This window comes from Camelus bactrianus, chromosome 2 (genome assembly GCF_048773025.1).
Source record: "Camelus bactrianus isolate YW-2024 breed Bactrian camel chromosome 2, ASM4877302v1, whole genome shotgun sequence".
NCBI lineage: Eukaryota > Metazoa > Chordata > Mammalia > Artiodactyla > Camelidae > Camelus > Camelus bactrianus.
The window spans coordinates 45,637,174-45,655,280 of NC_133540.1; the positions used below are offsets into that span (position 1 = coordinate 45,637,174).

The following is an 18,107-nucleotide window of genomic DNA, read 5'->3' on the forward strand; positions in this document are numbered from 1 at the left end:
CCATATTCAAATTTCCCCAACTGTCTCAATACAGCTGCTCCCCACTGCAGCGCAGGATCAGTTCAGGATTAGTCACTGCATTTGCTTGTATGTCAGTTCAGCCTGGCTTAGTCTAAAATAGTTTCCCAACCCTTTTTTCTTTCATGATATTAACATTTTTGAAGAATCTAAGACAACTGTTTTGCAGAACGTTAAAACCTGGCTTTAAAGGAAATGATTTGGGTTCCTTGTGCCTCACCTAGTACATAGGCTACGCCTTGGGACTTCACTCTGGTATTCTCAATCTATTTATAACAGAACTTATTTAAAATTCAAACACAGAACTGTAGTGTTGGAATAGGGCTCTGAGATTTATTCTCTCAAATCCCCTCTGAGAAAACTGAAACCCAGGAGAGTTTGGAAACTTGCTCAGTGAGAGGTTTGAAATAGAGATCTGCCCTCCTCCTCCTCAGTGACCTTTCCACCACATTACACACTGTCCCAGGGCATCTTCTGTTGGATGACAAAAAGCATTTCAGGCTATTTTTATACTCTGAGTATAAGTTAAAAATGTTACTGTTGGGTATTTCCAAATTACATCTCCTAAGGTATTCTTGATAAATCCGCATTCCTCTTATTGCTTGAATAACTGTTTGAAGTGCAACAGATACAAATGAGGTAAAACAACCTTTTCTGACACAAGTCTGCTGCAGTTAGTTCTAGCCCAGCAAGAGGAAGGGGATGCAGACACAAAGGTCCACCCCCCTGTGTGTGAAACGGAAGGATCGTACCAGCTCCAGTTCTTTGAGTCATTAATTCTGCAACCATGGACAGATCATTAACTCTCTCTTAGATTCTTTTTCTTCTTGTGTAAAATAGGAACACAAATGATCAGACTCTTACAGATGGTTATGAGGAATAAATGAAACTATCAAAGGAAATGGTATCAGCAAAGCACCAAAACACTTCCTGGCACAGCCACTAGTTCCCTTCCTAATTCTCAACTTGTATATAGTAAAAATCCCCTTGAAATTACAGTAAGAAGACAAGGCTGTGCTGGAGTGCAACATACTCTCTCAATATGATAATTCCAACTTGCAACAGTTTTTCTTCCATCTTTGAGACAAATTGCTGTTTCCTCATTTTGGCACAAGCTCTAAGAATAGGCACTTAACAGTCATGTTGTTATATATATATGTATATATATACACACACACACACATACATATACATAAAAACATATATATATTTTATATATATGTCTTGTATATACACATACACATTTGTTTGAACATAGAAGCACACTTAATGCAGCTGTAAGGCGAACTAGGCAAACAGCAGATACACAACTCCAATTTCATGCTCAATGAGGACATGGAAATGGGTGAAATTGGGCCAAAATATTTAAATCATTATTTCTTTCTCCTCTTTTTTCTGCCAAGTGTGCATAGCTGAATTTGCAAATGTTAATTAAATATACATATAATGTAACTCCACTGGAAACATAACTCTTTTTTTTGCAGACAGAAAGGATGTGGCTGAACTCCGGCAGTACACCTGCAACTGACATGGGCGAGAAAGGAGGAGCCCTGACTCAGGGCTGAGGTGCAGCCAGTGTACATGGGGGAGGCTGTTTCAGTTGTTAAAACACTGTAATTCTTCATTACTGAATGGTAAGTAGCTGCCGTCTGAGCCCCCTGAGGTGCCCCAGTACCTTTGCCCCCCTTCTTGCTCCCCTTCCTCTAGCAGCTGAAGGGGTAACAGCACACCCTACTCCGGCACTAGGCCTGGTGTCACCGGACTGCTATTATTTCAAACACCACCCCGTCTCCATCTCCATCTCTCTATCCACGCCTAGGCATTGCTGGTTGCTGGTTGCCACAATTATTCTAGCACTATCATTTGGCATTTCCAATGCTAGCTAAGGTTACTGAGCATCTGTGTGTGTGCGTGCATGTGTGTGTGTCTGTGTATTGGGAGAAGGAAGTGAACATAAGAGAAACCTTGTTTCTCAGAAAACAAGAATTATCATCATGGGACCTATTATTTCAGAATCTCCTATCAGATACAGATAAGATTCTGATTTATCAAGCCTTCTGTTTTTCATCCTGATCAATCCAAAAACTGTTTCATCCTCTCACCACCTGACAGAGCCTCTAGCCAGCGAAAGCGTATCATCCTCCACAACTCTTCAAAGAGAGAAAGCCAATTCCTGATGTTAACAGGAGCAGCACATTCACAAATAGGAAGTACAGCATTTTAAGACTACATCTAATGACCTAAAAAATGTCATCAGTAATACAAAATGTCAATGCTTAGAGTGTAACTGAAGAAAGAGATTTATTTTTACCTAGAAGGAATGAAAAATAATTCATTAAGTAGCTAAACAAAAGCTCAGCAGTGAGGCTAAACTAGGTAATGAAAAAACTCAACAAAATAGAATAGTTTTTAAAATGTAGTTTAAAACTACATTAAAAAACTTTATAGAAACTAGAGTTTAAGAGAATAGAAAATTCCATGACTGTCTTAAATGACTTTTCTAGGAATTGGACTCTCATCAGCACATATGGTACTTATAATGCAAAGTTGGTCATTATATATATTTTTAGTATTGTTCTTGTTCCTGCATGACTCGATATTTGTAGATATTTCTCTCTCTCTTTGGAACAATCTCCAAAAGCTAAAAATGTTAACAAGCATTTGAAAATTATCCAAGAGTGTAAGTATAGCTTACCCATTATACATGACTACCTTCAGAATTTAAAAAAAAATAGCACGATATACTTATTTCATATAATTCATCATAAAACACAGAAAAACAATGTCCACACCTGCATAGGTCCAGGAATGCAAGACAGAACTCTCTCTATGTTCTCAGAGGTCACATCTACATCGTTCACAGCAACAAGGACATCACCTGAAAACAGAATCATAATGAACGATAGATGCGTGAATATCCAAAACAGAAAAAGATCTAGAATGGGAACATTAAAAAAGCATCTATTCTGATCTCCTCAAAGTAGAATGGAAAATGTGGTACAGACATTCGGGGACTTGTCCAAGGTTGTAAAGCTCTGTAGTGGCAGAGCGAACTTCCCACTCCACTGTTTCTTAAATTAAATGCAGCCCAACATTGCACCACAACTAAATATAACCTATGAATATTTAAAGGAATGAATATTTTCATTTTTGGTACAACTGGGAGAATTACATAAACCCAAGGGACAAATGGAAAATTTGTAGCGTAAACCAAGTCCTGCACTTAACAAAATTGAATCTAACCACTTAGACCCATAGTGAAAAAAATGCAGCTGAAATTTTAATTAAATCCATGTGGTACATCATAACTCAATAAGCTGGGTATTCACTGCTATTGCTGATCTGTGTCTACACACAGCTCTTTGTTTCAAAAGTCCCCAACCACATCAAAACCCATAACATGTTTTAGTATATATCTCCTTTTCCATGGCTTCTCTTTAAATGTGTATATTATCAAATTTAATAATATATGGCTTTAATATAATAAAGATCACTGTTAAAATGGAAATTTACTTTCACAACATAAAGGTAGTATCTAAACACCAGTGAGCTATATTAATAGAAATACGCACATACCAAGGTTATTTTTTCTCATCATTCCTAAATATATCATTAGGAAATTGATTAAATAATTCATACTCATCTATTCATTAATTCACCCAACAAATACTTATCGAGCACCTACTGTATGCTAGGCACTGCTCTAGGCACTTGAGATCCAGAATTGAACAAACCAGACAAAAATCTCTACCCACATGGAGTTTAAGATAATAAACATATATATAGATAAAACAGTGTTGGTAGACAATACTCCATTGGTCTCTCATGTTTCTGTACACCACACAAGCCCAGGCCCTGAAAGTCTTTGTTCTGTATTATTTTTTCAAGGATGCTTGTATGGTGAACAGTTTTGGACAAGACAATGTCTCCCTCCAGAGCAAATGTAAACAGTACAATAAGGATAGTGTCTCCCTCAATATCTTACTGTTAATAATTGTTCTTTATAAAAGATTCATGCTCCCTAAGCTCAAAGTTCTTCTCCTTTAATGCAACCCACTATGTATAGAGGTGTCACCTGGCCCTCTTCCTCATGCCCTGTGGGAATGAAGGTTGGGGAACAGAAGAAATTGGCGTTACTCTGGCTACTGCTGTTCCTCCCTCTCCCTTCTTTCCTTGCTCACCTTTATACTTGATCATACGGGAAAGGGACTAAATGAGGAATGAGCAGGAGGAGTTTCTTAGGCCATGCTCATGAAAGCTTGCATTAGCCTACACTAGGTTTAGATGCTCAAGAGATGGTATTCAGTTGAGAGTTCCGCAGGTGAGAGTTCCACCAAGCCACACATGATGGTCTGCTATTGCAGCAGGTTGACCAATCCAGTAGTTTTTCTTAAAAGTAAGAAATGTATATATAATTATATCTCTGTGGTGTGTAATAGGAACTAATACGGTGTTGTAAGCCAATCGTACTTCAAAAACAAACAAATTCATAGAAAAAGATATCAGATTTGTGGTTGCCACAGGTGGTAGGGAGACGGAAGAATTGGATGAAGTTGGTCAAAAAGGTACAAACTCCCAGTTATAACATAAATAAGTACTGCATGTAGCTTAGTGGTAGAGTATGTGCTTAGCATGCACGAGGTCCTGGGTTCAATCCCCACAATCTCCATTTAAAAAAAAGTGATAAATAGATAAATAGCCAACATTTGTTTAAAAAAAGAAAGTACTAGGAATGTACCATACAACATAAATATAATTATCACTGCTGTACATTATATATCAAAATTGTTAAGAGGATAAATCCTGAGTTCTCATCACACGGAAATTTTTTTCTATTTATTTAATTTCAGATCGATATGAAATGATAAATGTTCTTGAAACATACTGTGGTAATCATTTCATCACGTACATAAGGCAAATCATTATGCTGTACACATTAGACTTAATTTGAACCTCTCTCTAGGAAGCATAGTAAGAAAGATGTAAAAAGTATTTTTAGACAGTCTCTTCATCTTTGCCTAGCTGTCTGCTCTCAGGTAAGAATGACGAACAAAATATAGGAGCACCGATGTAAAACAAAACCACTTAGACCAGTCTAACCATGAGGTCTGCTGTCAGTAGATTATGCTATCCTCACGACACCAACATAGTGAAACCATTTTAAAACTTGTTCCTTTAAACTAAAACTCCATTAGATAATGTCCCACATGACTTTTTTTTTTCTCCAAACCCTAACAAATACAGTTCTGTAGTTTAGTGTTACCTGAACTATCATCTGAAAGCATCATGTCCAACAAACCACTAAAAATAGGAGACATGTATCATCACAAAAGATACGAAAATAAATTTTAGAACAAGTGCAGTATATACATAATAGTTTTAAATGTTTAGTAGAAAATTATCTCTTTCTACGAAAGAAGTATTATATCCACTTCTCATTCCCCAGATATTTGCTTTCCTCAAGTTTTTCTGAGGATCTCTGTGAAGCGACTCAGAGATGGCAGGCTTCCTGGACATCACATCACTGCAGTGGGCAGCCTGCACTCCGGGAAAGTTCTTTTCAACAAGTGCATGGGAGTCATTAGTATGCATAGTCCCACTTCAAAGGCTGAAAGGAAATGAACTGCATGAATTGGTTTGAATCATTGAATGAGAAATTACCTCGGGATTATGGATGGGTAGAAATAAGAGGGAAAATGTATAAAGAGATACATTCAAGAATCAAATAAAACATAAAGAAAGGAATCAATTTATCACAATGTTTAAATCAACTCTTCAGCGTAAAGTGTATTTGAGAAAACTCATCAGTTTCTCAGCATCTACTTAATATCAAACAATAAATATGTACTGAAGGGCTCCTACATAAGGCACCAAATACTATGAAAATACATATGTGAAGTTTGCTTACTCTTCCATATATGATATGAATATGCTATACACAAAGGATATACAGTTTAAGAAATTTTGAAATAAAATTGTTACCCATAAATGTAGGAAAAAGAAAGGATACATATCAAAATGCTGCCTTTGGGTGATTGGGCTTTTTATATTTTTTGTTTAATTACATTTTCGAAATGGTCTACAATAAGCATATATTAAAAAAAAAATTAAAACTCACATTTTACAAAACACACACACTGTAGTAGGCAGAAGAACTGTCCTCCAAAAATGCCCACATCCTAACCTCTGAAGTCTGTGAATATGTTACTTTACATGGGTAAAGGAACTTTGCAGATGTAGTCAAATTAAGGATCTTGAGATTGGGAGATTATCCAAGTGAGCCCAATGTGATCACAGGGTTATTATAGGAAGGAGGCAGGAGAAAGAGAGACTTGAAGATGCTATGCTGCTGGCTTTAAAGATGGAGGAAGGTACCACATGGCAAGGAATGTAGGTGGCCTCTAGAAGCTGGCCAAGGAAACGGGTTCTCCCCTGGAGACTCCAGAAGGAATGCAGCTTTGTAGACACTTTGATTTTAGTGCAGAAAAACACATTTAAGACTTCTGACATCCAGAACTACAAGATAACAAACTTGTGCTGTTTTAAATCACTAAGTTTGTGGTAATTTGTCACAGCAGCAATAGAAAATTAAGACACCTGCTTAACAATATAAAGCAACCTTGTCTAAGCACCAAATGAGAGTCAGTGAATGCTAAAGAACAGATGGATATACAAGGTACATTGAGAGGTCATAAGGAAAATAAATCAGGCTTGTTAGAAGTGGGTATTTATGTACAGAAGGACTGGGAAATACGGATGAGGCAGTGGCATAGGATCAGATTGTGAATTTAATTTGATCATTTAAATTAAGCTGAATTTCACTTCAGAGGGGAAAGAATCTGGTTTTTGAAACATAGTTACATAATGCCATTTTATACATTCAAGTTAGTGTATTTACTGACTTCTTAAGTTTTCAGAGAATAAAAATTATTCTATTTTTTAAACTTCAATATCAACCTCTCATCTATAATATGCAAACACTAAAGTAGACAAAATTAAGGTCCTTCCCAAACTACCATTCTTGAAGTCCTTGAATAATGGTAGCTCATATATTTTAACTATCATTTAGAATATTAAGTAAAATATCACATTCTCTAAAGATGCTGGATAAGAAACTAGTGTAAGGATTTTATTTCTCATTAAATAGAAAATAATACTACAGAAATGTTGTAAAAATTATCAGTGACCCCAGCACTATAGCCCTGATTGTTTTTGCAAATTATTTTTAGTCTTTACCTCTGTTCATACAAATGAGGCATAGAGGATTTCTGTCCTTTTAAACTTCTCAAATAGGAAGAATTTTTATGCTGGTATATAGTTCTTAGAATTATAATTTTAATTGTCAAATAACATCAATTTATTTAATTACAACTTGAATAACCGTACATTTTCATACTTTTTCCTTTTTATTTTTACTAAAAAATGCTTCAAAACATGTTTTAATGCACATAGTGCTTCTTCTTTTTACATCTGGAGGCAAAAAGCTTTTTCTGTAAAGATCAGATTAATAAATACTTTAGGCTCTGCAGGCCACATGGTCTTTGTCGCAACTCAACTCTGGCACTGTAGCTTGAGAGCAGCAATAAATGCATGAATGTGTCTGTGTTCTAATAAAATTTTATTTATGGACACTGATATTTGAACTTCATATAATTTTCATATATCATAAAATATCACTCTTTTTATTTTTATTTTTCTGACCACTATAACTGGTTAAAACCATTCTCAGTTTGCAGACTGCGTAAGAACAGGTGGTGGGCCTGACTTGCTCCGCTGGCTGTGGCCTGCAGATGTGTTTTAGGTTATTTCTTCAGGATAAATGTCTCAAAATGGACTCACTGGGGTAAACAGTAACTACACTGTTGTAACTTAATAGTGGTTTCCAAATTACATTTTGAAAGGATTAAGTATTTATTTTCTTTTTCATTAAAGAGAAATCTTCTGGCACTTTCCCTGCCCATCCAAGTGAGCAACATGGCAAGTGAAAGCTCTCTGTGTGGAATTCACAACACATGGGTCCCAGCTTTATCACTGGCTGGCTGCTCTCGGGTAAGTCACGCAATTCTTCTGGTGCTCATCTGTAGAGGGAAATAACTGCACCAGAAGCCCTCAACAAAGGCCTAAAAACTCTAAGCCTGTCTTTCCAGTGAACTCACTGCTTCAGTCTTTCCTTTACTGGTGGATCAAGTACCACGGATAAAAATGTGGGGAAAAAAATGATGGTAAGAGAGGAGAGACAAACAAGCAGAGTTACTTTCATTAAAAATATTGAAATTTTACAACTATTACAGAAGAAAATAAAAATGTGTACCAAATAACAGTCTGCAAATTATTAGAGAACAAAACCATACATTATGCGTTCATAAAAACCAAATCTGTCTTTTCAAAAGAGCATTTCAACTGTTTTCACTAGAAACAACCCAAATGTCTATCAACAGTGGGATGGAAAAATAAATAGCATATATTCATGCAACAGAATGCTACGTAGTGACAACATGGCTATTTCTCATAGATTATAAGCTAAAGAAAACAGAAACAAGAGAATACACACCACATACTTCCATACCATATACCCATTTACATAAAGTTCAACAACTTTTATTGATAGAAAACTTCTGACTTTTGGAAGATTACCTTTGGGAACGGGGACTGATGTGGAGTGTTCTGGGTACTGAAAACATTCTGTATCTTGACCTGGGTGTTAGTTACACAGTTATATACATATGTCAAAATTTACTGAGTATACACTTACGATGTGTGCATGTTATGAATGGAGTTATACCTCAATTAAAAAGATTTTTAAAAAAGTAAACTAAAAAATACTTCAAAAATTTTTTAATTAAAAGAGAAACTTAGCACAGGTGTTATACAAAATAAATTTATTCAGTGATCACAGGTGAGAACATTAGAAGCTAACACAAAAAGACTTTGAAATAAAAACTTTATTGTTTCCCAGAAATAGTGTTCAGGGGTGTAAGTGTTTAGAACATTAATGTGTAATTTCTCTAACCCTATCCTTTCCAATCCTCAAAAAATACCTAGTGAAAATGACCAACATTTAAATGGGTACACTTGAAGAAAAAATAAATCACTGAGGTGATGTGCAGTTTTTAGGATGTGGAAAAAAGGGGAACTAACATTTGCTCTAGACCAAGACAGGGGCTGGCAACAGGTAGTCCACGAGCTATCAGCTATTAAACTTTAAGAAAAACACAAAAACAGAATATAAAAATAAACATGCAAGCCCCTGGCAGCAGGCACAGCAAAAAATGGCACCAAAAAAGGTAGCAAAACTCCCAGGAACCCAGCAAAGAAGAATCAGAATAGAATCTGCTGTTGTGAAAAGAAAGAAGGAAGAGGCACCAGTCTCACTGTACCAAGGGACTTAAGTCAATGGTGGGTCATCCTCCAGCCAGACAATGGCAGAGGTCATCCTGAGCAAACTGCACTGACCAGGACAAAGTTTTCATGATACGCCTGCCTATGGGGTGACTGCAGTGCAAAATGTCACTATGAAAGAGGCACGTCAGAAATTACATCACAGGAGCATCTTGTGGGATTAGCAAACTCAACATGACATGAAAATCATCCATTCTTTATCCCCAAAGTATATAATTTAAAAAATACAGAACATAATCATCAAATTAAAATCTTGAATGAGTAGAGAAAATAATCATCCGTAATGCTTCAACACTTACCCAACACTATCAGCATTTTGCTGTATTTATATTAACTTCTAACTGTGGCCCCTGCATATTTTCTTTTTACATAGTTTATTCATTCACTCAGTAAATGCTTTTTGAGGATTTAGTATGAGCCAAGCATTTTGCTATGTACCAAAGATAAAATGGTCATTTTGTTTGGACAAATTTCCTTTTCTACTTATTAGTAAATTATAAACTTTTCCATTACAAACTTGGAATGAGCCTCATTTTTCTAACTTTTTACTGCTATTTAACATATGCGGGGAAGTGCACAAATTGTAGGAGTACAATACAATGAATTATCGCAAAGTGAACATATCCATGTCACTACTGCACTCAGGTTAAAAAGTAGTCTCTTGCACCTTATGTATCTTTAAGTTATTTTACTAGTGTTTTGGGAGTCTCTTCCTCTCTCTGGTTTGTTCTCCTTCCTCCATTACAGATGGTGCAGAGATCATGCCTAGAGGTAACCAGCAGTCCTAAAAGGCTCAGCCGGATACTCAGACTGGAGTATCAGGGGAGAGGAAATATGGACTAAAGAGTTTCATAGGTCATAACCATCTCTCCACAAGGTTTCAAGAGAAAAGGGTAAAAAGAATTTTAGAGATTTGGCTATAACTCAGCCCAAATAGGCATTCCAGGCGGAGGCCCCAGGTAAGCATAAAGAGAATGCCTTAAGCTGGAGTATCCCAGCACGTGGGATCCTAAAATTATCGTGGTTGGCAACAACCAGGCAGGATTTCGTAAGCAGGAATTCTGGCCTGCTTTGACAGAACTAAAAGAACAAACACTAGAGACATTTCAGTCCAGTTCCATCATTTTACAAAAAGGGAAGCTGAGGACTGAGAGGATGTAAGTACACACCCGCTCCCGTTGCAGGTATCCACTGCTGCAATCAATCTCCCAAAAAGCTCAGCAGCTTAAAACAACAACCATCGTTCGTAACCATGTGTGGAGATGGATGTTAACTAGACCTACTGTGATGACGATGTCGCTGTATACACAATATAAAATCATTATGTTGTATACCTGAAACTAACCAAATGTTATGTCAATTATAACTCAATTAAAAAAAAAGAAAACAAACAAACAACAACAACCGTTTATTCTCTCCCCCAGTTCTGGGGTTGACAGGGCTCAGCTGAGGTTCTCACTCAGGGCTCGTCGTGTAGTCACAGCCAAACGGTGTTTGGGGCTGGATTTACCTGGAAGGCATCTTCACTCATGTCTGGTGGCCTTTGCTGCAGGGAGGCTGGGGTCTCGGCCAGATCACTACTCATGGCCTCGTCACGTGGCCAGGCCTTCCTGCCGGCATGGTGACAGGCAGAAGCTGCACCACTTTTTATGAGCCCACTTCAGTCACACAGTACCACTTAAGCTGTAGTCACAAGCCCACCCAGACTCAAGGCAGCGGTTGGGGGAGGAACACAGAGACACATAGACCATAACTCTGCCTGGGAGGAGTATCAACATTACATTGTAAGGAGAGAATGTGGGATCTTGTTGCAACCGTTTGGAGCACACACTTTGCACAGATGCCCTTCCTGCAGGATTCCTCCTTGCAAACCCCTATCACGGCACTTATCACACTGTGGGAAACCACTGATTTCTGACCCACCTTTTCCACCATTGTACGAGCTCCTTAAGAGAAGAAACTGGATCATTAGAGTCATCTTTGTATTCCTGGTACTTAGTGGATGCTCAAAAAATTATTTGTTGAATCAATAAACAAACAAAATTTGGACTTAAAGTAAGAAATATTTTTAAATGCTTCTAAAGTATCTATAAAAGTTTTTATCAAAATCTTTTAGGCTGGGTCAACTTAAGACTGCCAGCTTTGAGAACTGTGAATACCTTTAAGTTTCATTAGTAATACATTCTCATCTTTGACTAATCTATCTTTAAGTACTAAAGTTGCTACTAACTCAAACATATCCAACAGCTTAAAATGTATCAGCAACACAAAACGCTCATCTTAACATATATTCAAAATAACTTGTGAATTTATTATTTTCCCCTCAAAATTGGTGAGATATTTTATGACAAACACCCTTAAGAGGAAATTTATGTACAATACCACTGTTGCTAAATATGCCAAAGGAAATAGTTTAAAACCACTCCAAGAATTTAGTGTACTCAAGTGCAAACATACAATTTTAAAGTATTTTTATTCATAAATTACATATTTTTATATCATGTTATTGGATATACGTCATTCAAACCTAAATTATCACTGTCAACTTATTTTCTTTTTCTTGTCACAATCAACTTATTTTCTTTTTCTTGTCAGCAAGTACAACCAAGATGAAACAAAATTATATAAAAACTCAAAAATTACTTAAGCTGTTCCCTCGCCTAAACGAGGCACACACGTATATTCAACGCACTAAAGTGTTTGTCTTAAGAACACTGTGCCTTGTAGTACACCATCCTTACAATTACACTGTTGTCCCAAATGTCAAGTAGTCCTTAATTTGTTGAGACTCTGGGTATATTTCTGTTTTGATCACTTTCCTCACGAGGTATAATCAGTCATTAATCCCCCCAAACAAGGACTAATGCTCACCAGCAGCACTTACTTACCGATTAATATCTGACCACTCTTCATAGCAGAGCCTCCAGGCAGCAGGCCATGGACCACGAGCCTCTCTCCACCGCCATGCTTTCCAGTTCTTCTCCAGCTCCACTTGGTCTGATGGATAATCCCAACCAGGACTTCCAGAAGCTTGAGCTGCTCTTTGGCTTTGGTGATGGTTAGCTTTTTAGGGTTTACATAAACATTCACATCTTTGTACCGCTGTTGGACGACAATTCCTGTTTTTTGATTGGACTGATGCTTTAGGATGGATACTGGCCCACTGTCATTGCTATTTTTTTTATTATTGCGCTTGGGTAAAAGTTTTTTACTTTTTAAAATCTTAGTGAACCGCTTGAGTTTGGGTTCATATTTTTTTCCTTCTTTGTAATCATCTTCTTCAATAATAATCTCGTTTTCACTGAACCTGACATGGTTCACAGTAGGTGTCTCAGGAAGGAGGCTTTCTTCCTCACCCTCACTCAACTCCAAATAAAACAGCTCTCCATTTTTCTGAACACTGTCCAGCCATTCAGGCTCAAGGTCACTATAAAAAAAGAGAAAAGATAATCTAAATAGCAGTCAAACATGAGAAAAACAGTTATGTCTTTCCAGCAGGGGGTGTGGGAGTATGGGGAACAGGGAGATGGGAAGGGTGAAAGTTCTTTGATTATTTCAAAGTCTCCTTACTGTTTCTAATGTATTGTAAGCATCAACATTATTTCCTATAGAGCCTTGAAGAACGGAGGTTGGAGAAGGGATCAAGATGGCATACAGATAGAAAAGAAAACAAATAAAAAAAGAGAAATGGCCCCCTGCTAGAATCTAAGGTTCTGTTTTGTTTTTAAATCTAAATTAGCCCCTGTGTGATTATTGTTCACCTTAGACAATTTCACTGGACAATAATTTACATTAGTAGTTGATTATGCAATTATATCCAGAGACATAAGACATTCAGAAACTGTACAGAAAAACATCCTCTTTCCATAATTATTCAGCATGGCTGACATGTTAAAACAAAAACTAAAGTCTACCAGCATTAAGAGACTTTGTGTATACAATAAATTTTCAAAAAAAAAAAGCATTAACTCACCATGAACTAAAACCTTTGCTGAAAACAACTAGTTTATAATCACAGTTAATAGTAATCACTACTGTAGCCTATAATTTCCATAAAATTCCTTTTAATGAATAATTGTGGTAGGAAGCGTAAACTACATATTACATAATTCATCATATGATTGTAAAAAGTTTTAACTGGGAAGCAGGCCATTGAAAAAAACAAAAATATTGCTATTAAAATGATTGAAACATACATTGTAAACTGACTATACTTCAATTAAAAAAATGATTGAAACAGTATTAAAAAACAAAAATACTCATCTTAAGGTAACAAACCTAACTACAAACTCTAGCCTGTTAAATGCTATGAACAGCTTACCTTTCAAGCTGCTATTCTTTAGAGCAAAATTGGTCACAGTGGAAAAACTAACATGTAGAGAGAGATTTTTCAGACACATGAGCTGTAATATCCTGGCGTGAAAGGGTATAATTTGTGTTCTAATCATTCAGTCAGAAGACATTTTCAGTTTTCTGCAGTGTTTGTTAGCAACTCTGGTTCTTTTAACTTAAAAGTCAAAATGTGAAAATTAACACCCCCAGAAACGCACTGTTCTATCAGTCAATCTGAAACTAACCACTGCCCTGGTCCGTGTGATAATATTTATATAAATAAAATAATATATAAGAATTTTCAACTCTATATAAATGGTTAAAAAAATAACTATTCCCAGATATCAAAACTAGTATTTCTTAGGCACTTGCTGATTCCCAGTGTGTGGCATCACTTCAGGCACTTTTAGCATCGATTCCTGTGGATGATTCATCATGTATCAATTGTTTTGACCATACCTATCTGTACCTGCAGAAATCAGTATTTAATAAAGATACGTATATATATCTTTACCCAAAGACTATACCAATTCACATTTCCACCAGCAATGAAAGAGACCCATTTTCTTAACCTCTAGATTTAAAAATATTTCACTTTAAGTGGAAGAAATCTTTTTTAAAAAAAGAGGAAGAAATTAAAAGAAGGGAGATAAGAGATAGGAATAAAGACAAATAAATGAATGTGGGAGTCTGTAAAAGGTGGCAAAACATATAATAAAAAGGAAATGAACTGAGAAGTCACAGACCTTGGTTCAAACTCTGTTCTACTGAGACTTTTCACTTTTTTAAGTTTTTGTTTTCCTCATCTAGAAAATGGATTATAGCTACCTCACAGGGCTGTTATCAACAGCAAATAAAACAATGTGCCTGGCAAGGTAAATGCCAAATAAATGACAGGTCCCTTCCTCTCACCCTGCAGAGTCAGAACTGTGGAGAAACTTACACCTTTATGAGACATAGCTCTTATACTTCTGAATTTTTCCAACCCGTGGCAATAAAGGAAGATTTCTCCGGTGACCTCTATTTGCTAGGTTCCAAGCTAAGTGCCGGTGACGTAAGAACCAAAAGGAGATGCTGCCTTCAAAGCCACAGTTCAGAATTCCCAGGAGGATTCCTTATCCCTACTAGGGTGATTAATTCCTATTTAGATAAACATCAAGAGCATAACTGATCAATGTGTCAGAAGGTTTAACAGAGGTGGAAAGACTGCATTCTGAAATAAGTTCTATTAGAACAAAGGGAGTTTATTAAAACAGCAATAAAACAAAAATCCCAACTTTTCATGGCAAGTATTCATTAATAATGAAAATAATATTATATGTAGATTCTCCCCAGCGTAATCTTTCCTCCTCTTTAGTGTGGACTGGACTTAGTGACGTGCTTCCAAAGAACAGAGTACGTAAAGTGAAAAATAGCAGCTTCACAGTGAAGAAACCTGGCAGATACCATCTTAGCCAAGTGACTGAGGTTATGAAAAACAAGGAAGGACTGAGAAACTGTCACAGACCAGAGGAGACTAAATGCAATATGATATCCTGGACTAGATCCTAGAACAGAAACAGGACATTAAGTAGAGGAATGGTGAAATCTGAGAAACGTCTGGAGTTTAGTTGATGGTACTGTACTCATATGAATTTCTTAGTTTTCACTAGTGCACTGTATCTGTGTAAGATGGTAACATCTGGGGAAAACTGGGTGAAGGATATACAGGAACTCTCTGCATTACCTTTGCAACTTTTCTGTAAATCTAAACTTATTCCAAAATAAAAGGTTTATATTTTTAAATGAATTAAATCTAGCAGTTTTAATTCAGATTTCTGTAATACATGAGTCACCTTAATCAATATTAATATAAATATTCATCTCTTTTCTGAGGTCCTACAGTACAAGCTGCAAAGTTGTCATTGTGTAAATGTCTTTCAATGAGATTCTTACAAGTTGTTTATTGTACTTTGCTCTAAACAGGAATAACTTTATTTACTTATAGTCTACCCTCAAAGTCTAACAGCACTTTAATTGGTTTCAAGGCCCTAACTGATGCAGTAAAGATGAGTAGAGTCCTTCTTCCCAAAGAAAAACTTGCTAATTTGCAAATAAGCAAGTTCGAGTTCTCTTACATAAGCTGTGACATAAATATATTAAAGAAAATGAACTTCAAATAATACTGGTAAGTTTCTCAATTACTGATGTATTCAAGAATTCTATATTGATACTAAATCTGTTTTTTTTTTTCACTAAATCTTTTTTCTTCTTCTAAGTTATCAAATATCTCAGATCTTAGTTTTATTAATGTCAGCATTTTTCATCAAATGAAATAGTATCAAGATTTACTTGGCCACCATAAGAAAAACGTTACGAAATAGCCAGCCCTCATGGTACACTTCCTTAAGGAAAAAAGACTTTTGCTACTACTGCTACTACCTGTTACATTATGCATTTTTCCCCCTTCTTAGTGGGGAAAGCACTATGTGGTTTACCAAAGTAGCCGACACATGTAGTTACCCAGTTGCATAGTGCTAATAAGTACAGCAAGACAATTCTAGGCACAGAGAAAAACTATGCACAGTAAAAACAGCATGACAGATTATCAAGGATTCTAACTGGGGCTCCTTTAGTAAGTACTGATCTGTCTAATGCTTTTTTTGTGTTTTCACTTCTGTGCTCTGTCCACCAGCAATATCTAATTTTCATTCCTGAAGTCTTTTGATTATTTTATAAAAGAAAACCATGACTTTAATAGTTCAAGCCTATGCCAGCTGTTACAGCAGCTTGAGGAGGTGGGGAACCTGGGATGGGCAGATGATGCTCCTTCTGGATGAGCTACAGTCCCCACTGGGACAAACGTGAACCATGTCAGAGAATAGGAAGGGATCAGCCAGCGAACTACTGACTGCGTACTCACCGCATGAAATAAATTTTCACATCTCCACTGGAACTATGCTAATGAGCCTGTCCCCTACCCCAGTCCTCCAGCTAAACGGGGCATGGCTACACATCACAGTTAAGGATACAGTCTAACCTTGGTAGAACTGAAATCACAGACCAGCAAATCATTTTCAGATAGGGATTTATTGTGCTTTTAAAGATGTCAGGTGGACAGAGCTCATCACCTCGGTGAAATGCAAGTTCCAAAAGTGAGGAATAAAAAATGCTATAGAAGGGGGGAGTTTGGAGAGATTAAGTCTAAGAGGAATCAAATAAGGTTCTAGGAGAAGGTGGCACTTTAAATGGGACCTTGAATGACTGTGACAAGTAGAGCTAGGAAGAAAAGGTGTTTTAAACAGAGAGAACAAAGTACATATAAATGTAGGTGTGCAAGAACATGGTAGGAATGAGAATGGACATTTCAGTGTAGCAATGTTATACACTGAATGTTTATGTTCCCCCAGAATTTATATGTTGAAACACTAGCACCCAATGTGATGGTATTACGAGGTGGGGCCCTTGGGAAGTAATTAGAATTAGATGACATCACAAGGGTGGAACCCTTACGAATGGGATTAGTGCCCTTAAAAGAGTCACAAGGAACTTGCTTCTCCTCTCTGCTATGTGAGAATATAATGAGAACTTACATCCTGTAACCTGGAAGAGAGACCTCACCAGAACCCGACTATGCTGGTACTGATCTTGGACTTCCAGCCTCCTGCAAAAAAATAAATTTCTGTTGTTTATAAGCCATTCAGTCTAGGCTGTTTTTAAAACAGCATCCAGAGGTGAGACAAGTAGGAATACTGGTGGCTTAAAAAAAAGATCATCAAAGATGAGATCAGGAAGGCTAGGGACAGGTCTAAAGGAGCTATTAAAAAGCATCCTAAGGAATCTGGAGTTTATTTGGAAAGCCATCAAGCTTTTGACTAGAAAAATGATTTACTAGGCTTTTTTAAAAAAAGATCAGTTTTAGGTTCACAGCAAAATTGAAGGGAAGATAGATTTCCCATATACCACATGTACAGCCTCCTCCATTATCAACATCTCCTACCAGGGTGGTATATTTGTTACAATCAATGGACCTATATTGACACATCATTATCATCCCAAACCCAAAATTTACATTATGGTTTGCTCTGTATACAATCTATGGGTTTGGACAAATGCACCACAATAGTATCATACAGAGTAGTTCCACTGCCCTGACACAATTACCCTAATATTTTAAATTTTGAAATAAAACTCAAAATAGATGAAGGCTCATAAAGCTTCTCAGTACCAGGAAGACAGTTTTCATGTTAAAGAAAACTGTATCTTTCCTAGGTCATCTATACAAAGATTCCATTTCCAAAGAGGTAGAAACATTTACACACTCAGACTTTAGTTTTCTCTTTACCTCCATGGCCCCTCAGAATATAGCTGTCTCCATC

General features: G+C 36.6%; 1 protein-coding gene across 3 annotated transcripts in view; it reads right to left on the reverse strand.

Moving 5' to 3' along the window:
• INTU (inturned planar cell polarity protein) overlaps nt 1–18,107 on the reverse strand; it is a 73,496-nt gene that overhangs the window by 41,824 nt on the left and 13,565 nt on the right. For all 3 annotated transcript variants that reach the window (XM_045514958.2, XM_010952567.3, XM_045514959.2), the window contains exons 2-3: nt 12,306–12,844; nt 2,811–2,896 (exon numbers count right to left, since the gene is read on the reverse strand). In XM_045514958.2, coding sequence (XP_045370914.1) covers nt 2,811–2,896; nt 12,306–12,844 — 625 coding nt within the window. The remainder of the gene's footprint in view (nt 1–2,810; nt 2,897–12,305; nt 12,845–18,107) is intronic.